The sequence below is a fragment of the Pelophylax lessonae genome, assembly GCF_965119305.1.
Source record: "Pelophylax lessonae genome assembly, chromosome: 1".
In the NCBI taxonomy this organism is placed as follows: Eukaryota; Metazoa; Chordata; class Amphibia; order Anura; family Ranidae; genus Pelophylax; species Pelophylax lessonae.
In genome coordinates, this window is record NC_138768.1 from 137,257,179 (window position 1) to 137,282,527 (window position 25,349).

The 25,349-nt window shown below is 42.7% G+C and overlaps 1 protein-coding gene across 1 annotated transcript in view; it reads right to left on the minus strand.

The window, feature by feature from the left end:
• Nucleotides 1-262: 262 nt before the first annotated feature.
• TMEM171 (transmembrane protein 171) overlaps nt 263-25,349 on the minus strand; it is a gene marked incomplete at its 3' end in the record, with an annotated part of 34,502 nt that continues 9,415 nt past the window's right edge. Inside the window, exons 2-4 of the mRNA XM_082243254.1 lie at nt 24,528-25,203; nt 8,646-8,778; nt 263-530 (exon numbers count right to left, since the gene is read on the minus strand). Coding sequence (XP_082099380.1) covers nt 263-530; nt 8,646-8,778; nt 24,528-25,155 — 1,029 coding nt within the window. The 5' untranslated portion in view covers nt 25,156-25,203. The remainder of the gene's footprint in view (nt 531-8,645; nt 8,779-24,527; nt 25,204-25,349) is intronic.

Here is a 25,349-nt window from a genome sequence, read left to right on the forward strand (position 1 = left end):
CATCATACTAGAAATACTTGTGAATGCCTAAGAAAATTTGATAGGTTATATTATAGAGGTTCATAGCCAATATTTGGCACATGAGTCTGATTTCATCCTTAGAATTAAACTTCCTGTGACAACAAAAGCATCCAAGAATGAGAAGTCTGGATAACGCCTAAATTTTGAAGAATATATAAAAAAAAAAAAAAAAAAAAAAAATTGTCTTTACTATAAAAATATACTATGCATTTAAAAACAAAACATGGCAGTCTTTTTCATGTCAAGGATGTGGGGGAGCAGGATTAGAGGAAGACTCAGCAGAGTAATTTAAGGTTGATGATGATGATGATGATGATGATGATGATGATGATGATGAAGGGGATGATGTGGTTTCTGGATCAGGTACAGCAGGATCCTTCTCTTCATATTTTGGTGGGGGATCCGATGAAAAGTAAGGGTTAGTATAAGCCTCAGGGGGTTCACTTGGTAAAGAAATTGTGTATATACGTTCTTGATCTTGAATGCTTCCTTGACCAATACTACGAGACCTATAAAAAAAAAGTAGACTTGAACATCTACAGAATTGGGAGTCTAAATTTTAGGTGATATTAAAAATGTATCTCCTGTATAAAACACAGGCTGACTTTATGATAGATCTGATTTCAAAACATTGGTGCAAACTCACATAACCAGCAGGAAATGGTCAGTACTATCTACTCCAGGTTAAAAACATTATGTTATGGATTTATAGGTTAATAAATACAATTAGTATGAAGCTGCAGGACAGCCTATGTTTTCTTCAAATGCAGTGACCAGCTGAATCAATCAGGGCAAGGCATACCACTGACTGTACATTTTTTTCAGAATACACTACAGCAACCGATACATTTAGGCTGAATCATCCCCAAATGTATATGGCAGTCTTTCAAATGTGACTGGATTATCTGCCCAAGAGTCATGCGGTTGGGAAAAAGGAGCAATTGTGATAATGTACCATCATTGCTCCAGTCTACTCAAAGATGGTAATAACAAGGCCAACTGCAGGTCAGATGCACTGGTCAATGACTTCTGATGATCCATGGAATGTCTCAATGTGAAAACGATGCCACTGACAAGTCCAAAGCCCACTGACAAAAGGTCTTTATATATCCATCGCATAAAAGTGATGACATGCCATACTGCTGTGTAACTGCCACTGAATCCTAAGAACAAGTACATATTCCTAATGTTCACAGTTATAATAAGCAACTCACAATAGTCGGTGTCACTAACCAGAAATATGTACATTGACATGTCCAGGAGGAGTAGGATTGGAGGGGCAAACAGAGCGGCTGTATAAAGGTTCGTACACACAATAAGAAAATCTGAAGGGACAATTCGCCTGACGACCGATCTGCTGATTTTCGGATTGTTAGTATGGTGCTTTCGACAGCCGACTCCGACTTTTCGGTCGAAAAAATCCTGATATGCAGGCTATAAAATTTTTGTCATCCCGTAACACAACGTCCGATTTTTGTCTAATTAGTACAGATTTCTGTGGAAAAATATTAAGAGCAAGACTAGGCAAGCTCAGAGACGAAAGAACACATACAAAGCAATCCAACACATGACATCACTTCTGAAGTAGAATTCTGTCGTACGGGAAAATTTGTATGAAAATAACCTCTTCACTTTCCACATCAGACTAGCATGCCGCAAAATACGGACGACAGATCATTCGATAATCTTATAGTGTGTACGGGGCTTTAGACTCTACAGCTGCTGAAGAGGAGACCAGAAGGTCCAGTGTTAGAGGTATAACGATAGCGCTCAGGAAAAATGTAAAGAATTATAAAAAAAAAGTCCACGAGGTGGCATGCACCTTGGTGGACTTAACCCATATTAACCCTATTAAAAGTCGCTAGCAAAAATCGAATGCAAAATCAAGCAGGCTGGTTGTACCAAAGGTGATCGATCAACTTGATTACATTTAGCCTGCCCATACATGGTTCAAATCTCAGCTAGTTCCTCGATTATAGAGACTGGTGCCAAGTGTTTCAAACTCCCAGCAGCACATGCAAAGAACACAGCCCTCAAGTGAATTGCTTGCCAGTTATGTAATCTGGGAGGACCCCACTATGGCCTAGGGCAAGGGTCTTCAAACTATGGCCCTCCAGTTGTTCAGGTACTACAATTCCCATCATGCCTAATCATGTCTGAATGTCAGAGTTTTGCAATGCCTCATGGGATGTGTAGTTCTGCAACAGCTGGAGGGCCGTAGTTTGAGGATCCCTGGCCTAGGGGGATTAGGGTGGTCACATAAAATGCTGTTAAGAATAGGTGCTGCTAGCGAGTATTAAAATTGGCTTCTCAAATCTAAAACGCTGAACTGTCTTTTACTGCAGTCTTGAGTCAGTGATGTGTTTCTTAGGTGTTCTATTTTAAAGTAAAACAAAAATTTGGAAAAAAGGCACATTTATGGAAAATGAATATACAAAAAGGTGGACTGAGTACTATTCATTCAGCTAGAATAATATCTAAATTTAATACCTACCAGCACTTAACCTGAATGCGTTTTTATGCATTCAAATTGACTAAATGAGTTTTATAAATGGATATATAAACAAAATAAAAACGTGTCTATGGGATTAGGAGAGTAGATGGACAACAGATGCAGCGCTCTGAACAGGGGAACCTAAAGTTCATGGATGGGATCCACAGATGGGTGCTCTGGCTCGGATGTCCTCCAGACGAAAAGAGAGCAATCAAATCCAGAAAGTGAGCCAGCAACTCCAAACCCGTATAAAAACAAAAAAATGTATTCATTACATGAAAAGAGTATACAGGAAGGCTAACATGTTTTGGCTAACCACCTTGATCACAACCGCCTTGGTACTGTGGTCAAGGCGGTTTGCCGAAACATGTTAGCCTTCCTGTATACCCTTTTCATGTATCAAAAATTTTCAATATGGATTTGGAGTTGCCAGCTCACTTACTGGATTGGATTAGGAGAGTACTGGTAATGGTGGATTGTAAGTAGGGGATAAACCCCTATAATACACTTAAACACTAAGCTTCATTTTTTTTTTGCAGTAAAATAAGTAATAAACATGTTATACTTCACGCTCTGTGCAATGGTAGCCTCTTCTCAGATCCCCTGCCAGCGTTAAAGGCTCCTCCTCTTTGGCGAGTGCCCCCATAGAAAGCCTCTTGGATTGGCATCGGGCTAAGGTAATGGGGATCCAGCAGCACAGAATCTTTTTACCTTAATGCATTAAACACTTGGCAACCAGGCCATAGTCAAATTACAGCTATAGCGTGGTGGGCAAGTTCTGGGAGGGCTTACATAGACGTCCTCCTAAACTCTCAGAAGCGCCAGTGATCGCCAGGTTCTCCAGGCCTGGCGCATCACAGATCAGGGTAAAGGGCCAATGACAGCGGCCCCTTACCACGTGATCGCTCTGTCCAATGATGGAGCGATCACTTGTCAACAAACCGCCACATGTCAGGTTCAGTTCTCTCCTCACTCGCGATTGGTACAGCATTTGAGGAGAGAAGGGAGCCAGTGCAGCAGCGCTTTGGGCTGGATGTGAAGTGCCCACAGTGCTGATCCGTGCCCATTCATGCCTGATCAATGTCTCATACATGCCCATCTCTGCTTCATCCGTGCCCAACTATGCCTCATCCTGATGGTGCTCCCTGCATGTTGAGCCTCTGTATGTGACCAGGCTGTGTAAAAGGCTCACACATGTGGTATAGCCATAGTCAGGAGGAGAAGAAGACTATTTTGGGGTGGCATTTTTGCTATGTAAATGCTAGGTTTTAGAAATACCTTATAGACCACAGTGTAAAAATACATTCGGATGTTTGCTTTCCAAAATGAGGTAATTTTGTGGGTGTTTCGATCGTCCTGGTGCTCCAGGGATTTCAAAAGTGTAATAGTGAAGAAATTATATGTGTCATTGATGTCCCTAGAACACCTGACAGTGCTCCTTGCATGTTGGGCCTCTGTATGTGGCCAGGCTGTGAAAACATCTCACATGTGGTATTGCCATACTCAGGAAGATTAGCAGAATGTGTTTTGGGGTGTAGTTGCAAGTATGCATATACGATGTGAGAGAAATAACCTAATATGACAATTTTGTGAAAAAAAAAAAAATATCTTAATTTTGCAAAGAACGGTGGTAAAAAATTACAACTTAAAAAACTCACTATGCCTCTTAATAAATATCTTGGAATGTCTACTTTCCAAAAAGGGGTAATTTGAGGGGTATTTGTACTTTGCTGGCTTGATAGTGTCTCAAGAAATGAGATAGGCCGTCAGTACATCGGGTGTGATCAATTTTCAATCTTTAGAGTGCTTAGGCACAGGACACAAAGAAGGCAACACAATGTCTTCCATTTAAATGGAAAACCAGAGACGACCTTAGGAAGGAACGACTGGCAGGGACAAAGCACCACTTTGTCTCTGTGAATGACAAGACAATGCAGCCAACTCCGACACCCTGCACCCAGAAGTAAACGCCACCAAAAAAGCTACCATCTGTGACAAAGTAGGCATAGAAAGCTCAAATATTTTCAAAAGGTGATTTCTGAAGAACTGACAGCACCAAATGGAGGTCTTGTCAGTTCTCCCCCCTCTTGTTCAGGGGGGAGCCAGGTGGCGGACCCCCTGAACAAGGGTCTGAACCAAGGAATTTGTGGCCAACGGGCGCTGAAATAAAAATTGCTAGGGCCGAAATCTGGCCTTTCATGGTACCCAAACGCTGAACTACACCTCTAAACTCCGAGACACACACCCCCCCCCCCCCCCCCCCGAGACGCACACCAAGCAACATACACCCTCCAGACTCAATGATAATTCTTCCTCGATGTAGATTTTCTAGCTTTTAACAGCATAGGAATCACCAATTCAGACACCCCTCTATCCTTTAGCACCTAGCTTTCAATAGCCAAGCCATTAAAGCCAGCAAATGTAAAGCAGGATGGAAGATTGGCCCTTGAGCTAAATAATCTTCTCTGAGAGGGAGTCTCCAAGGGACATCGGCGACCAGCCATACCAAGCCTGCGTACCAAGACCTGCAAGGCCAGTCCAGGGCCACTAGGATGACTAGAAACCCTTCTGCCCCGATTCTTCAAAGGAGTCTCGACAGAAGAGTTATCAGAGAAAATGCGTATATCAGACAAAACTGGTCCCAAGGGGCCACCAGAGTATCTGTGGCATTGGCCAGAGGATCCCGAGATCTTGCTATGAACCTCTGCACATTCCTGTTGAGACAAAAGGCCAACAGGTCCACATCGGGAGTCTCCCACCGGAGAAACAGTTGATCAAACACCTCCGGGTGGAGAGACCATTATCCCTGATTCAACGTCTACCGACTGAGGTAGTCTGCCTGCCAATTTTCCATGCCTGGAATATGCACATCAGAGATGGCTGGAACAAAGCGATCTACCCACCTTAGAATGCTGGCTACTTCCTGGGCCGCTAGGACACTTTTTGTGCCCCCTTGATGCTTGACATATGCCACGGCCTTGGCATTGTCTGATTGAATCCTTAGCAGGCACCCCTGCAGACAATCTGCCCATTGGGTCAGGCAAAGCCTGATCATCGAAATTTCCAGGATACTTATCGGCAGGCTGGACTCCTTCAGGAGTCCAAACCCCCGAAGCACAATCTGTGCCCAAAGACACCTCCCCACCCGGACAGGCTGGCATCCGTGGTGACCACAGTCCAGTACAAGGATTTTCCCTGTCGAAGCACCGGAGAGTGGAGCCACCAGATCAGGGATCCTCTCGTACCCCGCCTCAATAAGGTCAGATTGTCTAGAGACTGGATTCTTGTTCCATTTGACAGGAATCTCCTTTTGCAGAGATCTGGTATGGAAGCGAGCAATGGAACTGCCTCAAAGGTGGAGACCATCAGGCCCAGCATTTGCATGCAAGTCTTGAGAGGTAACCGCCAACTCGACAACAGGAGCCAAATCGCATCCTGCTACTTCTGGCGTTTCCCCTCCGGAAGACACACTCGTGTTGAGGCCGAGTCCAGGGTCAGGCCCAGGTAGTCCAGTTTGGACCAGAGCAGACTTTTGGAAATTCAGTTTCCATCCGAACTCTTGCAAAGTTCCCACCAAAATGTCCAGATTGTCTTTTAAGGCGTTTGGAGACTCGCAAAAGGAGGTTGTCTAGGTACCCCAGTACCACAATTCCCTTCTGCCATAGCATTGCTAACACCAGGGCCAAAACTTGTGAACACCCGAGGAGCCGAGGTGAGACCAAAGGGTAATGCCACTAATTGGTAGTGCTGCTCGCCCACGGCAAAGCGAAGGAAACGCTGATGCCCGACATATATTGGGAAATGAAGGTAAGCGTTCTTGATGTTGAGGCCAGAAAATCCCCTTGAAAGAAAAAAAAAAAAAAAGGGATGCCACTACCGTGTGAATGGACTCCATCTCAAGTTTCTGAACCCGCACAAAGCAGTTCAAGGCCTTGAGGTTCAGGATTGGACGGACCTTGTTTTCCTTCCTGGAACAGTAAACAGGTTTGAATAAAACCCCTGAAAGCGTTCCGATTCTGGAACCAGTACGGTGAGAGCAGATCCTGTACCGCCCCAAGAAGACCTCTTAGGCGATCTGCGTACAAGCACAGGTTGAAAGGGAAGAACATTGTCAGAGGCAAGGATCGAAACTCAATCTTGTAACCTGACCGAATCAACTCGTGGACCCATTTGTCTTGAATCAAGGAGGTCCACGGATCTGGAAAGAAGCGAAAACATCCCCCCACCCCAGATACTGATAAAGGCATCCCTTCAGGCAGAAGTGGGCTTGTCTGCGATCCCGGAGGAACCCACTCTTAGATTACCAGGCCAGGGCCTCTTGGAACCCCTTGCGGGGTTATGGCAGATTTTGATCCCTGGTCCTTAGATCCCGAGGGATGAAAGGACAGCTTATGGGCTGAGAAGAAAGGGCCACGTTTGCGATGAGACTCTGCTCCTGGTAGTCTGGGGAAGCAGAATACTCTTACCTCCTGTAAGACCCTTAATGATCTCATCCATGGAAGCTCCGAACAGGTGATCTCCTACAAAGGGGAGATAAGTCAGTACCTTCTAGGAAGTCTGGTCCACAGAGCAGCATTTCAGCCATATCATGTGGCGAAGTGTCATCACTGTCACGGACACCCTGCACGCTAAGGGGGCCGCATCCAGAGAGGCATCAAAGATATACTGCAACCCCTGAATCAACTGGTCCACCAAGTCAGGAGGAGGCTGTCCCCCTTCCAAATCCTGGCTCAGGAGCTTAGCCCATTCAGTTAAGGTCTGGGAAACCAAGGTTATGGCAAAAACCAGTTGCAGAATGGAACCCTCCATGGTATAAAAAAGGTATCAGACCAGAGATTGAGCTCTCTTGCCAAAAGGGTCCTTAAAGGACTGAGAGCCCTCCCCCGGGAGAAGGGTGGCTTTATTCACCCCAGCACCCGCTCGACGCCCCCAAACAAAACAGGCATGGCCAGCCTGGGGAGGGAAGGAACTAGGCGTGGGTGGGCAGAGGGACCCCGATAGTAAGGGGGAGCATTATTTTAAAAAAGGAAAAAATGCTAGAACCAGAGATCCCAGCAAGGAACTAGGTCCTCATTTAGGACTAGGCAAAAAAAAAAAAAACGAACTGAAGACCTATAGCAGAAGTGGGAGTATACCCCCTGGGACTGCCCTATAGGTGTAGACAAACTTTTTTCCGCCTAGTGTTCCTCTCCTGTAGGGGGAAGCATAAACCCAAGGGTCAAGAAGAAATTGAGCCGTGTCCGTCGAACAAAAGAAATGCATTTTTAAAAAAAAAAAAAAATTTCGGTCTTTCTAGCGCAAAAAATAGGAAGCCCAGTGGTGATTGAATACCACCAAAAGAAAGCTTTCTGTGTGAAAAAAAAAAAAAAAAGTTTGCAGAACACAATATAACATGGTCTTTGTAGATTGCTTTGCTGTGAATCCAATGTCCTTAGAGACAGACTATGAAATACATGGTTTCCTTTCTGGAAACACATTGGATGGGCGTGCTAAACAGCATTTACTGTGGGCCAATACTTTGTGCCTTGATATGAGTTTAAACAGATCGTGCTTTCATGTTTAGGTGTCTTTACACATTAGACAGCAGCCTTCACCTTGAAAAAAAGGAAGTATTTCACAGGTGTATATAATTACACATCTGTCACGTTTAGGCTCCTGTCGATGGAGCCGTTCTGCTCAGCGGGGGGAATCGATCCACCGATCCCCACTGAGCAGGCGGATGACAGCTCCGTCTCCGCTCTGTGTGCGGAGACAGAGGTGTCAGATACCTGCTGTCCTCTATGGGGGAATCGGATGAGAACAGACCGCCTGTCCGTTCTCATCCGATCTGCCAGACGGATGGAAAATAGGGTTTCCATCCGTCCGGATTTGACGGCCAGGATCAGATCAGATGTCAGTGGACATGTCTGCACTGACATTCGCTGCCCCATAGAGATGCATGGGGCATCCGTTCAGATCCGCCTGAAAAACTGACAGGCGGATCTGAATGGTCCCCATGTGTGAAAGAGGCCTTAGTTTATTTTTCTTGTTGTTGATTGGGTGTAGTGCAGTGCTGCCTGTTTTCTTTTGTTTTTATATGGGTTTACAATATCATCCCTTTATTAAACCACAACAGTATGTTCAATCTTACCTTATGTTAAAAATACTGTTGTAAGAAGGTGGATTATCACTCCTGGGTAAAGGAGTTCCTTGGCCAGACCCGGATGATGAAGGATCAGAAAAATAGGGAGGTGGGGGTGGTGGGAATATTATAACAGCATCACCTGAAAAGTAAGGAAGTGAAAAAAAAAAAGTTATACAAGGTCTGTGACATCTTCACTTTGAGGCAGAAGAAAAGATGTACACAGCGAAAAGTTTATAAGAACAAATGAAGATTACAGCTTACACAGCACTGAACAAAATACAATAGAAAAGTGGTGCTCATTATATCTACTGAAATTCTTATCTTTACTAAAGAAAAACTGTTCTAGGCTCCCTTTTGGTGACTGACGGCATTTCTGAAGGCCTAGGTCCTTGGTTATCTCCAAAGAAGGTCTAAGTCCATGCACCTAGGCCTGCAGACGTGGTCAGCACTGAAAGAAGCCTGGAGCAGCATTTTCTACAGGATATGCATTTAATGGAGTTGTAGAGTCAGAAGGTTTATTTTATGCATTAAGGAAAAAAAAAAAAACCTTTGTGTAGCAGCCCCCCTAATGCTTACCTAAGCCCCCTCTCGATCCAGCGATGTCCATGACTGTCTCAGCCATCTGGGACTCCCCTCATTGGCTAAGACACAGCAGCGGCGCCATTGGCTACCGCTGCTGTCAAAGTCAGTTAGCCAATGAGGAGAGAGAGGGGGTGGGTCCGAACCTCAGATCCATGTCTGAATGAATACACAGATCTGTGACTCGGCTCAGGTTCCCCAATAGCAAGCGGTTTTCTGTGGGGACACTTAAAGGGAGGGGCAAGGAGAGCCGAAGAGGGACCAGAGAAGAGGAGGATCCAGGTTGCTCTGTGCAAAACCAACTGCACAGAGGAACTATAACATGTTTGTTATTTGTATTGAAAAAAGAAAACGAGAATTTACAATCACTTTAAAAGAGGAAATTATCCTTTGAAGAGCCTAAACATGTTATACCCGCATTTAGTGTGTAACATGTTCAGCACAACCTCCCCCCCTTCCTTGTGACAGCAGGTTTTAGTTATTCTCCCCGCAGCTGCAAATGTATTTTACAGATGAATGAATAAAATACAAGTCCTATTTTCAACTGCGGCAGATAGCCTGTAGTTTTAATGGACTGCGAGCATGCTGATCAGCGTACATTTGCACTCCCTTCAGCTTTTAAACTGAAAGCCTGTACAGAGGTACAAGCAGAAAGCTGGGAGATTTTGCAGGAGCCTGACACTGATCGCAGGTGCAATACTTTGCAGTCTATAAAATACCAAATGCACATTTTTACCTGCAAAAATATGTGCATTTATTTTGGTTAAAGGTCAGCTTAGCTTTTAATGGTTGTTCATTACTCCTAGCAGGACCATTAGCATACCTTTATGCTTCCAACAAAACAATTTAGCTCTGGGACTTTAAATGAAAATGTTTTTTGCTTCCAACACGATCCAACTTTTGATTCACAGGAAAGTCCTGCTGAGCTACATACAATCTACGAGGTAGTGAAATGAGAAAAAAAAAAAAAAAAAAAAAAAGGGACCCAACTCTAGGAAGTACAGTTTAAAAAGTGCACTATTGTAGGCTTCTTCCTTATCTGACAACCAGTTCTATGGGTTTAATAACTTGAATTATCAATATTTTGGATCCTGTAGACACACAGATCAACAGCCAAAAAGTCCTCAAGATAATTGCCAAGCAGCACATTATCTGAACACTTCATTGCATGGATATGAACCCCCCTGTTAGCCCTATTTAACCTCTTGGTTGCTGTTGACCAATGTCAGTGCCACTCTCTGCCCCAACTTAAGCCAAGGAGAAGCTTATTGCCATTTGTACATGCTACTGGAGTAAGAGGGAGCTAGGTGGAAGATGGGATGTTTCTGTTTTTGAGAATCACACCACGAAAATAGGGGATGATGGAGTTGCACCACTAATTAAGCCAGCTATAGATGGTTCAAATATTAGCCAGCTCAGCAGTATTGATCGATCAAATTTGGTAAAACAAGTCTGCCGGATTTTATATGCAATTAACTGGGAAAGGTAGAAAAGTCCTAGTACTATCCATGACTAGGAAATATAAAATGTGGTCACTAGTTTACCCTCCCTCCCCCCCCCCCCCTTTTAAAACCTTTGACCTCCTGGGTCCCCCTTCAGTTCACATGGCTTTAGAAAGAAAGGAAAAAAAAAAGTGATTTTAGTAGTAGCCCCATAATATGAGATGAGCACACTTAGGACCATGCAACTGCTAGCTTTTCCCATTTGCATTAGGTAAACTGATAAAGTAATCCTCTTCACATTAGCTACTACGTGGGGAAAGAAGTGCTGTCCATGTGTTAAAATCTAAAGACATTTCAGATGCTGCTTCTGCCAGTATAGTGCATCCTTGACACCCGTGTTTTAGAGACCTGCATTTATATTGTATACAAAAACAAACAAAGACCATTTAGTGCTGGTTCACACTACCACTACCAGAAAGTCGCCCCGTGACTTGAAGAGACTTGGAAGAGACTTGGAAGAGACTTGGAAGAGACTTGGAAGAGACTTGGAAGAGACTTGGAAGAGACTTGGAAGAGACTTGGAAGAGACTTGGAAGAGACTTGGAAGAGACTTGGAAGAGACTTGTGCACTACTTTGAAGAGACAGGCGACTTTGTCTGTGGGGAATGCCTGGCTAATCTCTTTCTTCTTCCTGGAAAGTCTGATAACAAGTCGTGTCAATTAAGATAAGGAGGCGACTCCCATTGAAGTATATGGGACAGTCGGATCACAGGTCGCCTCAAAGTAGTACAGGACCCTTTTCTGAAGTCGGAGCGACTTCAGTAGTGCCAATTAAGACAGCACTGATTGATTAACATTGCTTTTGTTATGTCAAGCTACCTGGGGAAACACAAGTTGCCTCACAAGTCGCACTAGTGTGAATGGGCTCTTATTCCTAACAAATCGGGGTAAAAGAAGAAGTAGTAGAAAGTAGAAGATTGAGAAGCCCTGATTAAGAGTATCACATGACCCATCTGCAGACAAATAACATGCAGTCATCTATTTCTCTGAAGAGTGCACAAAAGGGAACAATGGGAGCCCAGTATATAGTGCATCCAGATTTAAGTAGAAGATTGGTCAAAGCACTGGAAACTGCAATTCAATGTTTCTAAATGTAAAATAATGCACCTAGGGAAAAAGAATCCCTTGAGAGGGTATACCATGGGCGGTACAGTGTCGGACAGTAGGGATGATCGAACGGTTCGAGGTTCGGCCGAATTTAGAACTTTTTGCCCAAAAAGTTCGGAATTCGGCAACCAGAACCGCCCAAAATGCAATGCTTCAGGAAATGGGCTTTAAAAGCCCGTGATTGGACCAGAACCATTAGCAAAAGCCAATTGAGGGGGCAGAAGAATGCTAGGAATGTGATTGGAGTGACTAGGGGGTCCCTAGACCAATCATTAGTGAATACGCCCCCCAGTATATAAGATCGCCCCCGCCATATTCCCAGCATTGTTATACTGGACATGGAAGAGAGTGGAAGCAGTTCTGTTAATTTTACTTTAAAAGTGTCATTTAGCTATTTTTAGTGTGAGGAAAGGGATATCTAGTGTAGTTAGAGTGCTCCTTTACACTTAAGTTAGCTTCAAAAATTTAGTTTCTGTAGGGAAAGTGTTAAGTGTAAGGGGACCGTAGTGTAGTGTAGGGTTAACTGACAGTGACTGCTATGGCAGGGTGACCAAACCCTTCCATAGCAGGGTGACCACTATAGAGAAATGATCATTTCTCTGCTTCGGGACAGGAATGTGGCTTCTCACCAGCAAGCATTTTTTAATGCTGCAGGGGCTGCCACTGCCAGTGCTTTTTTGAGGACATGTTTGATGTCAGACATGACATCTGAATATGTGTATAGGGGGTATATATAGACATATATGTCTGAATATATACCCCTAGACATATATAGGTGTGATAGTAGCAGAAATAAATGCTTGCGCTAATGAAATCATTTACAGTAATATATTTCTGCTACTATCACACCTATATATGTCTAGGGGTATATATTCAGACATATATGCCTATATATACCCCCTATACACATGTTCAGATGTTTTGCCTGCCTCAAAAGAACCCCAAAAAATGCCAAAAAAACGCTAGTGTCAAAAAAAAAAAAATGCCCAGGTGTGTTTTTGCTGGCATTTTTTGGGGGGTTTTGGAGGCAGGCAAAACATCAGAACTTGTGCACAGTACCACTATACACAAGTTCAGATGTTTTGCCTGCCTCAAAAGAACCCCAAAAAATGCCAAAAAAAACGCTAGCGTCAAAAAAAAAATGCCCAGGTGTGTTTTTGCTGGCATTTTTTGGGGGGTTTTGGAGGCAGGCAAAACATCAGAACTTGTGCACAGAAGTTTCAGGTCTGTAGCATGTCCAGAACCAGAAAAAAAAAGATCGTTTGTATTAGAAAACTTTAAGCACAGGAATATGGCTTCTCTGCTGTAACACCTTGCCGGTTTAATAGCAGGCATTTTTTTGGGTTCTTTGCAGTCAGGAAAAACATCTGAACTTGTGTATAGTGGTACTGTGCACAAGTTCTGATGTTTTGCCTGCCTCCAAAACCCCCCAAAAAATGCCAGCAAAAACACACCTGGGCATTTTTTTTTTGACGCTAGCGTTTTTTTGGGCATTTTTTGGGGTTCTTTTGAGGCAGGCAAAACATCTGAACATGTGTATAGGGTGTATATATAGGCATATATGTCTGAATATATACCCCGAGACATATATAGGTGTGATAGTAGCAGAAATATATTACTGTAAATGATTTCATTAGCGCAAGCATTTATTTCTGCTACTATCACACCTATATATGTCTAGGGGTATATATTCAGACATATATGTCTATATATCCCCCCTATACACATGTTCAGATGTTTTGCCTGCCTCAAAAGAACCCCAAAAAATGCCAAAAAAAACCGCTAGCGTCAAAAAAAAAAAATGCCCAGGTGTGTTTTTGCTGGCATTTTTTGGGGAATTTTGGAGGCAGGCAAAACATCAGAACTTGTGCACAGTACTACTATACACAAGTTCAGATGTTTTTCCTGACTGCAAAGAACCCAAAAAAATGCCTGCTATTAAACCGGCAAGGTGTTACAGCAGAGAAGCCATATTCCTGTGCTTAAAGTTTTCTAATACAAACGATCTTTTTTTTTCTGGTTCTGGACATGCTACAGAGCTGAAACTTCACATGCACACCTTTTAGACCCCCCAGATACTAAATCCAAAGTAAAAATCAAAAAATCTCTTTTTTTTTTTTTTTTTTTTTTTTAATTTTTCAATAATTGGCTTTTTTATCAAAAATGACAATTTTTAAGAACTTTTTTTGTGTGATTTTGTGTCTGGGGGGTCTAAAAGGTGTACCTGTGAAGTTTCAGCTCTGTAGCATGTCCAGAACCCCAAAAAAAGATCATATAAGTGTAAAAGAGGGGTCCCACCATCCCTGCTCTACTGAAAAATTATCTTTTTTTCTGGTTCTGGACATGCTACAGAGCTGAAACTTCACAGGTACACTTTTTAGACCCCCCAGACACTAAATCCAAAAAAAGTCATGCCTGCCTCCAAAAATGCCCGATAAATGCAAGAAAAAGCGCCGTAGAGAAGCCGTATTCCTGTTCTAATAAAAATTATACGAAAATGCTAATTTTTGGGGGGTTCTGGACATGCTACAGACCTGAAACTTCACATGCACACCTTTTAGACCCCCCAGATACTAAATCCAAAGTAAAAATCAAAAAATCTCTTTTTTTTTTTTTTTAATTTTTCAATAATTGGCTTTTTTATCAAAAATGACAATTTTTAAGAACTTTTTTTTGTGTGATTAATAGTCCCTGGGGCATGACCCAGAACCCTAGGCACTTTTTAGGGGCATTTATTGGGTTTTAGGGCTTAAAAATGGTGTTTTTTGATTACAGAAGTTCGGGTCCCATTGATTTCAATGGGGTTCTGAAATCCGAACCGAACTTTCGTGAAGTTCGGGTGTTCTGGTCGAACCGAACTTTTCAAAAGTTCGATCATCCCTATCGGACAGCACTAGAGGAAAAAGATTTGGGGAAAAAGATTTGGGGGTTCGTTTTTACAGATGATTGACAAAATGAGCAAACAGTGTTACCAGGCAGTGGGAAAAGTAAATAGAATTCTGGGATACATCACTAGAGGGATCACCAGCAGGAGAAAGGAGAGGTTCCGATTTCCCTATATTGATTTTAATGAGACCTCCCTATATTGATCTTTAATGAGACCTCATTTAGAATTCTGTGTCCAGTTCTTGATACCTTCCCTTGCAAATAGATATTGATGAAATAGAACGAGTCCAGAGACTTGTAACAAAATGGTGAAATGTCTGAGGGATTGAATCAGGAGAGGGCAGTTTTTTCAATATGAAACAAAAAATCTTAAAAGTCTGAGTTATTACCCGATAACTCCCTTTCCGGGAATCCTCCAGGATGGTCACATGAGAAATAGGCTCCTCCTCCTATAGGAAACACAAGCACAGTTAAGTTTAAAATGGCCGCCTCTAGGCTGCCCCTCAGTGTAAGAAGATGAAATGGACAGCTTAGGCGAAAGCCTGAAATAACACACCAATAGTCAAACCAGTCAGTAGGGCGGGAGTCCACCATCCTGGCGGATTCCTGGAAAAGTAGTTATCAGGTAATAACTCAGACTTTCCCCAAGTCATCCTCCAGGACGGTCACGAGACCCCAACAATGCATACCTAGGGTGGGACTACTGCTTTTAGAACTTTGCGTCCAAAGGATAGATCTTGGGCAGAGACCAGATCGACCCTATAGTGTTTTGCGAAAGTCAAATCGCTGGACCAGGTGGCTGCTCGACAGATTTGATCAACCAAGGGCCCAGCCTTCTTTGCCCAAGAGGTAGATACACCGGATCCTGCTGTTTGCGGCTCAGGAAATCTGCAAGAACATTGGTCGTCCCTTTTATGTGGATGGCCGAAAGAGAAAGCAGGGGGGCCTCTGCCCCCGAAAGTATGTCGTGAACAAAAAAAAAAAAAAAAGGAGAAAATACAGCTGGGGCACATAGTCAGCATAGCCTAAGGGAAGGGTACTGGCAACAAAAACCCCCTTAAAATATATATATTTTTTTTTCCTAAGCCAATGGAGCTCCCCCTGCAGGGTCCAGCCCCCCTCAAAGCCTCTCCCTTCCACTCACCATTGAAAGACTGGGACCTGAATCAGCAGCCTCTGGAATGGGGGCCAGGTCCTCCGCAATTAGGACAGCCTGGAGGGAAGGTAAATGGCACTGGCCGCAGGAAGGAAAGAACACCGCTTCCAAACCCTCATGGAGATGACACATTATATGCCCAGGGACCGCCCCTTAATCAGCTGAATCAAGTGATTATTCAGCGAGCGGCGGTGCCCTCATCCAAAAGGTGGCTGCCGCGCAACTTCCGGTGGTGGCGCCATCTTGGATACGTCACTTCCGCCGCGCCATTACAGCCAGAAAAATGAGGGCCGACGGACAGCTCTGCACAAACCACCGGCTGGCTAGAAAAGACCCACCATGGCTGCCACGTACCTGAATACCTCTAGGCAGAGGTAAGTGGAAAAAGGCCTTTTTTGGGGGAAAGAATAAATCCTCCTAAGGCTCGACCTCCATATCACTGATATGGTCTAGGGCTCTAGGCGATCTGGAGCCAGGTCCAGAAAGAAAGGAAAGGGGGGGGGGGGTCCTCCGTAGGTACTCCCCCCCCCCCCCCTCCCAAAGGAGGTCCTCCTCCCTCATCCCCAAAGAGGTACCTGAGGCATGGTGGTCTCACTAGCCGAGTACAGGTAGAGGGAGGAGATATCCAGGGAAGATAAATAGCAAACAGGGGATGAGTGTTTGCCATGCTCATGTAAGCAGGACAGGAAACACAAGTGTGTGTGTGTAGATTTAATACATATTTAAATTAAAAAAAAAAAAAAAATAAAAAAAAAAAAACACACACCACGGGCAGACTCTATGGATTACTCAGTCTTTTTTTCTGCTGTTGTCACTTTTCTATGTTTCTATTGTGGTTTTAGAAATTTCTAAAAGTGTAACATGGTTGGAAATGGGTGGATTTTGTTTGAACAGGGATATCATTCTAGCACACCTAGGGCAATGTGTGCAATAAATGCCAGTTTCTTCATGTCAGAATCAGTTAACTTACAACCCATGTTTGACAAACAATATAAGAGAGAAGTAACACTTTCCAGGATATGCCCAGAGCAAACAGGTAAGAACAGGCTAAAAGGCTTTGGTGGATGTAAAGTAAACTGCCCTTACATGAACACTGTACAACCATATAAAATGTAATTTATTAAAAAAAAAAACTTTTTTTTTTTTTTTTTTCACCGCACAAAGCGGATCTTAGTTAGACCTGCCAAACTAAAAAGGAATTGTAAAAGGCAGACGGTTTATCTTCATGCATTCTATGCATTGAGATAAAAAGCCTTCTGTGTGTAGAAGCCCCCCCTCAGCCCCCTTAATACTTACCTGGAGGTCCCTCTGTCCCGGAGTGTCTCAGCCGTCCGAGATTCTCACTCCTGACTGGCTGAGACACAGCAGCAGTGCTATTGACAGCAGCTGCTGTCAGTCAGCAAGCCAATCAGGGGAGAAAGGGGGTGGGGCTATATAGGGGCTCTGTGTCTGGATGGACACAGGGAGCTGTGACTCAGCTCGAGTGCCCCAATAGCCATCTACTTGCTGTGGGAGCACTCACCATGAGGGAGGGGCCAGGATCACAGAAGAGGGACCCGAGAAGAGGAGGAGGATCTAGGCTGCTTTGTGCAGAACCAACTGCACAGGAGGAGGCAAGTATAACACGTTTGTTATTTTTTTAAAGGAAAAAAAAAAAAAAAGAGACTATCACTTAAAGGCAGCCCGTCACAAAAAAAAAAAAAAAAAAAAAAGATTTTTTTTCTCCATTTATATAAAATGTATATGTTTTTGCAATGATAATCATCCTCTTCTCTCTAGTTGATGAATACATACGTTTAAATTGTTCTCTGGCTATACACAGTGACCCAATGATGCAAGGATGAGGATGACCCCACAGAAACCATCCATCTTGAAAAAGAAATTTGCAAGTACCAGCTTTAAGATTATATCCGGACTGGTTCCCCTTCTTACAATCTACAACCTCCACAGCACTGACGTGTGAAGCCTGAAAAAAAAAAGAAGACTTCGGAGGAGTAGATGGAGGCTACACCAATGCCCCAGAATACAAGGTTATAGAGCACATGTTTGGACTACAGAGTGGCCTTGTCAAACCTGGACAGAACTAGGTTAAAGTATAACTATAAAGGCAAAACTTTTACTTAAAAAAAAAAAAAAGTAAAGAAAATCCAAAATTTTGGCTTGTCCCCAGAAAAGTGTTAGAGGGGAAATCTTCCAATGTGGACACTAGTTCTGGTAATCTGGGGGTCCCCAAGGAATTCCCTGAAATTGCAGGGATTTCCTTTCACTTCCTGTTTGGCTATGGGCCAGAAAGTGAAGGAAAATCTCTGCAATGGGAAAAAAAATCCAGACCGGGGTTATAACTGTGTCTTGCTCTAACGAGAAAAAAAAACAACTTTTGACCATAGTTCTACTTTAAGTTGTAAGGGGATAACATTGAGGATTTTTATGCAATTTTAAAATAAGGTCAGTTTTAACCACTTGTTGACTGCCTAACGCAGATCTACGTCGGCAGTCAGCCCCTCACAGGCAAAGCGACGTAGGTCTACGTCGCTAGCCTGTGAGGGTCTAGGGAGCGAGCGCGCGCCCTCGGAGGCGCGCGCGCGGTCACGCACCCCCCCCCCCCCCCGCGCGCGTGTGACCGGCGGGGGAGAGGGAGAAAGTCAGGCGGCTTGTGTAAACAAGCTGCCTGTCATTCTCCCCGGTGTATGAAGGATGATCATATGGTTCTACTATGTAGAACCGTCGATCACTCTTCATACATCTGAAGCCACAGCCAATCACAGTAGAAAGCACGCCCCTAGGGACACACACAGCCCCTCCCTCAAATAAAGTTAACCCCTTCACTACCAGTGTATTTTTGCAGTAACAGTGCATATGTATAGCACTGATTACTGTAGAAATGTCACTGGTAACCCCAAAAGTGTCAAAAATGTCAGTCAAGGGTCCGATCTGTCCACCGCAATGTCGCAGATCACCACCATTACGCGTTAAAAAAAAAAAAAAAGACAAAAATCTTTCCCTTTGTTAGTAAACGCGATAACTTTTGCGCAAACCAATCAAAATACGCTTTTTGCGATTTTTTTTACCAAACATAGGTAGCATAAAACAAATTGGCTGAAAATGTTAAAAAATTTTGATTTTTACATTTTTTTGGGGGGAATTTCATATAAAAAAAAATGTGAAAAATATTGCTATTTTTGCAAAATTGACGCACTTTTTTTGTTTATAGCGCGTGATAAAAAAAAAAAAAAAAAAAATTTGCACAGGTGATCAAATACCACCAAAAGAAATCTGTTTGTGGGAAAAAAAGGACGCCAAATTTGTTTAGGTACAGCGTCGCACGACCGCGCAATTGTCCGTTAAAGTCACGCAGTGCCGAATCGCAAAATACCCCCTGGTCAGGAAGGGGGTAAAATCTTCCGGGGCTTAAGTGGTTAAAAAGGATCTGCTTACTATTTCAAAATGTCCAGGATATACACCCACCTTTATTGCAATTGAACCACATGCCATACACTGGACAATTGCGTACCATCGGAAATCTAGAGTTGTACCCCTTCCACAAATATTAGCGAGAATTGTCAAGATCATGGAGAATATTTTTCATTCTATTAATAATTCCAAGAAAGCTTTTTATTTGAAATGGGATCCCTGGTTTATCTACAAAACATCAATAAAAAAAGTTTGTATTACAAAAAATAAATAAAAGAAAAAAGTATCTGCACGGTGTTTGTGAATTTCCTTTATTTATAGGTTTCCCACCACAATTCAGAAAAAAAAAAAAAAAAAAAACACCAGGTAAATTAACTGGTTTCTAGCTAAAGCATGACTAAAGTGTAAATGTGTGACAATATTAAAGGATAAGTCCAAAACTAAAATCTCTACATCTACAGACATCCACAATCTAAGACTAACCTATCTAACCCTGTAAAGAAGTAATCACTATACATACCTTTTTTTAAGCCGCTCCAGTCCGATTCCACGCTGAGCCGTCTGCGGTGGCTTTGCTGTGGAGGTGGGTGCAGGAGGCAGCCGACAACAGAAGTCCCCTAGTAACTATAGGAGACGTCACTCCCCATTCGTTTCACAGCCATTGTTGGCTGTGTCCTCTGCAGAGCCTCCGCCGCTGGAGACCGGACCGGCTTAAAAAAATGTATGTATAGCGATTTTTTCTTTACAGGGTTAGATAGGTTAGTCTTAGATTGTGAATGTCTTTAGATGTAGAGATTTTAGTGTTGGGGTGGACTTATCCTTTAAGGACATGACATATTACCCTTCACTGTGGGTAATATAGCGCCCTGCCCATGTATGTAGAGATTTACAGCAGCACAGTGTATTGGGAAAGGATAAAACAGTGAGGATTATAAGTAAAGGGAACCTGTACATGGGAGCTTTAAGCTGCAGGAAGAAGGGAAAAAAAACAAAAAAACACTATCCTCAAAATAACTGGATACTACGGGCAAGACTTGCAGTTTCCTTTCCTCCAGTATTTGTAGGCGAGGTCCCTTGTGACTCTTTACTGAGTAAAAGCACTAATCTAGGTGTGTAAAAAGCCAAGTAATTGTCTTTTATATAAACCCAACTACGGAGTTCTAGTATTAATTCCTAATACAAAACAGTTGTTACATAAAAACTGGCAATCATTGGGTGTGTTATGCAGCAATTACATTCTGCATGTCATCACTGGTTTGAGGTCAAAAGACACAACCACTTAATATTGTGGGATTCCGTTAATCCTTAAAGAACATTAATAAAAAAAAAAAAAAAAAACCCACACAACCACCAAATTCACACAGCGACAGAGGAAGGCATTTTGAGAAGAATGTGTTTTTATCATTTGGGGTTTGCCATAGCATTGAGTAAGCATCTAATTGCAAAAAGTTTAGGGCTGGATTCACACCTGTTTGTTTTGGAGCATTGTGCTAAAAAAGAACCCCACTTTTCTTGAGAAGAAAACATTCCCCTCTGGGTGTGTGTACATTGCAGGGATTTTAACAAACTCGGTTGCAGATTCCTACTTTTTGACTGTGTTCATGCGTGGAGTGAATCTGTATGGGGGATGCTTTTAAAATCATCAATCAGCTGCTGCACCTGCAGGGCTCTGAAGAAAGTGGCAGGGTCTGCATCCTTTTAGATGCAATTTCACTTTGAGAGTACCACACCAGAAATGACATTTGTTGCAGGGGGATACTCAAAATCTGACTTGTATCTTCATGCAGACTTCTGGGAAAATCAGTAAGCCAATCACACAAGCAGTTACATTTCTGGGTAGTGTACTGTACACCATTTGTTTACAGAATGCCTCAAGGTAGCCATATTACACAAACATTACAGAGCTGAAAATATAAATGGAAAGCTCATTTTTAATAGAATTCAATTACAATATGACTTGTGTCACAATTGTATATGCCATTTTTTTCCCCACCAAAGTGGAGTTACCCTTTATGTTGCAGTAGAAAAAATTAAATCTGCAATATAACTGGATACTAAGGGGAAGTCCTTTCTTCCAGTATCTGTAGACGAGGTCCCCTGTGAATTTGACCATTTTAGTAAAAGCACTAATCTAGGTGTGTAAAAAGCCAAGTACGTGTGTGTAATATATATATATTTTTTTATTAGGGATGCACCGAAATGAAATTCTTGGCCGAAGCCGAATAATAATGAAATGCTTGACCGAAGGCCGAATACCAAACGCGGTGTTTCGCATTTTTTCCATTTATTTTGCCAATTTTTTCACCATTACAAATTCAATAATTAAATGGTAAAAATTTGCTTTTTACTATTTTGTGTTGCTTTTCAGATAAATAAATCAAATAACAAAAATACAATTTCAAAATATTTATTTAACACTGAACATTTAAATCAGCGTTGCTCTTAACATAAAATATGCCCATTAGCGTGCCCCTTAACATAAAATATGCCCATCAGAGTGCCCCTTAACATAAAATATGCTCATCAGCATGTCCCTTAGCATAAAATAAGGGGCACGCTGATGGCCACATTTTATGTCAAGGGAGCACTCTGTTGGGCACATTTTTTTTCTTTTTTTTTAAGGGGCACTTTATAGGGCACTCTAATGTAATGAGCATGGCAAGTGGCAACAACATATGGCAGTCTGCACACTAATGCTTGTGCAGCTACCGTATTCTCCCCCAAATGTGCTCAGCTCCACATACCTGAACTGCAGCCAGGTCGGAGCCAAAAGCCGCGAACAGGGGGGCGGGGCGTGCACATAGTCTCACGCTCGCTGGACCTAGTGTGAAGGAGCCGCAGTCAGGAGCAGGGGGCGGGACGCATGCGTGACGTCACACCCCCTACTCGCGGCCGGACAGGACACCGACGGCGTGTGAGAAGGGAGCCGCAATGAGGAAGGGGAGCGGTCCGGGAGGAAGCTGACATTGTTCGGCACATAATTATTCGGCCTTTTGACTTATTCGGCAGAACACCGAAAGTGCTAATTTCTCTATTTTCGGCCGCCGAATATTCGGTGCATCCCTAATTAATATATATATATATATATATTATACACACACACACACACACACACACACACACACACACACACACCGCCCCCCCCCCGACTACTGACTTCTAGTATATGTTCTGAATACAAAACAGTTGATTACATAAGAACAATCATTGGGTGTGTTATGCAGCAATTCTGTCACGCATGCCATCGCTGGTGTGAAGTAAAAAAACACAACCAAACGCACATAGCAATTGACTGGAAAAAATAAATTGGAGGAGGGTGTTTTGAGAAGAATGAGCTTTTATAATTTGGGGCTAGCTAGAGAATGGAGTAAGCAAATAATTGTAAAAGGGTTAGGGCTGGATTCACACCCGTTTGCTCTGGAGTGTTAGGGTTTTTTTTTTTTTTAACATTAAACTCAATGGGCTGGCAACACACTGACAAGAAAAAACAAAAAAAAAAAAAAAAACGACATTATCCAATGCAATGCATACATGATTGGTAGCACTTTACCATGCGTTATGGTGTGCTGCAATGCATGTGCATAGGAGGTACACTGCTGTGCCATTGAAAACAAATCGCACCGTAACAGACTAGCTAACAAGTAACATGCAGTTATGAGCATTTCCCTCAATGCCCTGTATTGGGGGGGGGGGGGGGGGGGGGGGAGTGTGAATCCACCAATTTGCCATTAAACCTACTGTCAACAAGACTGTCCCTGTTAATTTCTTAGGTGTCCCAACAATTAGGGCCAATTACATCAATTTCTCCTGGGTGTTCAAGAGCATCTACATTTTTTTCCCCCAATTCCCTCCCTGTTTCGTGTCTGCACATTCCGCTGCTCTGTTATCAAAGGAATCCCATTCTCCCCACCATAAAAAAGTGTGCTCACAGAAATAACTAGACAAGGTAAGCCAGAAGTAAGAGACGAAGTGCATATAATAATACTTGGTAAACAGAGTTCCCTCATGGTATAGAACATCCATTACATGAAATTAGTGGTATAAAAAAGATAGAGCGCCCAAACCAAAGAGAAAAGCTAGTCTGCAGTGTGGACACCTCTCACAGTCCAGAAATGCATTCCAGTGACATGTTCTGTCATACACAAACCTGCTCTGTAATGTGGTGGTTGTATTTTTACAGGAGCCTTTTGTGAGAGGAAAAAATATCTTTTATGGTACTGCATCAAAATAAAAAATAGAAACTTGATTGGTCAGTATAGGCAATACCTCTGCTACTGTTGGCACGTGGACAAGCCTCCATCCTCCTGTCAGCAAGAATGCAAAGAAGGAGTACTTTTATTCACAAAAACACAAGCTGAAAACAGCACATACCAGCTACCACACTTGTCTAAAAGACTAGTGTAGTAGCCAATATTTGCTATTGTTGGCTTGTGTTTTTGTGAACGAAAGAGCTCTTTTTCAGCCAAAATCATTCATAGCATAAGCTCTGTGAGCACTAAAATGAAGAGGCACAGCTCTGCATAATGGAGAGAGGGAAGGATTTAGTGCAGGTCATCTTCCCCCCCCCCCCCCCCCATTTTTTCTATCCCCAAAAAAGAAGGCCCATATTTTAGGCTTAGTGGATGGAGCTACAGCCAACCACTTAAACATCCCCCCCACCCCCATTTTGGTTTTAATTAACAAGTCCTCTGCGGGATTTCGTTTTTTTTTCCCCCTTCGTGCTACCTCTTTAAGGCTTCATTCAGACTTGTGCGACTTGTCATGCAACTTTTTGACAAAAAGTCACATGACAGTCACAGCCACTTTGAAAATGTGCCTTCACTACTTTAATGTGACTTTGTGCCAAAGAGTATAAAGTCAAATCAAAGTTGCACTGGAAATCTTGTAATGGAGTTGCGCAAATGGAATTGGAGCGCGAGAATGTAAAATACTGTGTCAACAGCTGTACCAAGGGTTCACTATTAAAGTGCAGGTCAACAGATCTGGTACTTTATCTGGATAAGGACAAATGTGATTGGACACAGGACAAACTAGATGTGCAACACCTTTTTAGAACGGATGAGGTCACAAAAAAAAAAAAAAAAACTCCAGCACGAAGACTTTGCTACTGAATCCCCAACAGTACTAGGGACTTATATTGATTTAGCCATGTAACATTGTAATACAAACGATGCAGGAGAAATAAAAAAAAAAAAAAAAACAGTCGGTCAAAGTTGCATACTGACAACTACATTTTCAAGTACTCACCTACAGTTATTTGAAAGGGTTCATCTGTTGGTGACTGTGGTTCTTCATCTATAATTGATTCATTATTATCTGAAAAACTGTGCTTCTTCTTTATATGGGCCACCACAAAGAAACACAACCCAATCAAAACAATTAAAGGTCCCATTATTTGCAGAGAAAGAAATCCACAGTTTCTATAAGATGTTCCTGTCCCAGTAACATTTTGGCTTGGGGAAACAGCACCACAACCCGGTATCCAAACACCCAGAACACTAACTAGTATTCCACAGGCAACAAACAAAAATCCAAATATTAGAAACTGTATGAACTGACGGCTTTCACCACAGAAAAAGAAGCTGTCCGGATCAGTCTGATCGCCTTCGGATTGTCTTCTTCTGGCCTCAAGCCTGGCTTTAGATCTCGCCATCACAACAGAAGCCAGTCCTATTACTGCAAGGGCAGGCCCCAGTACTTTGAAAGTCAAACTGCAATTGTTCAGATTATCCAACTGGCAAGTCTGAAATCCAAAGATGGACAGGAGGAAGCCAGCACAGAAGAGCATCACTCCAAATACAAGCATGAAGAAAATCAACCTGGAGTTCCGGGCAGCACTGTTGGACCCAGATGGGAAGAAGAAGAAAGGATGCATTTTTAGGGATAACTTTGTCCAGTCTGCTCCTTAAAAGTGAAGTATTACCTGTTGGGGAAAAAAAAAAAAAAAAGGGGAAAAAAAAAGGAGATTAAGTTATTGACTATGAAGCAGCGAAAGATATTTTTTCACATGTATAAAACGACTTTGCCTTGGGGCAGGTATTCATCATCGCTAAGGAATATGGTGTTCTG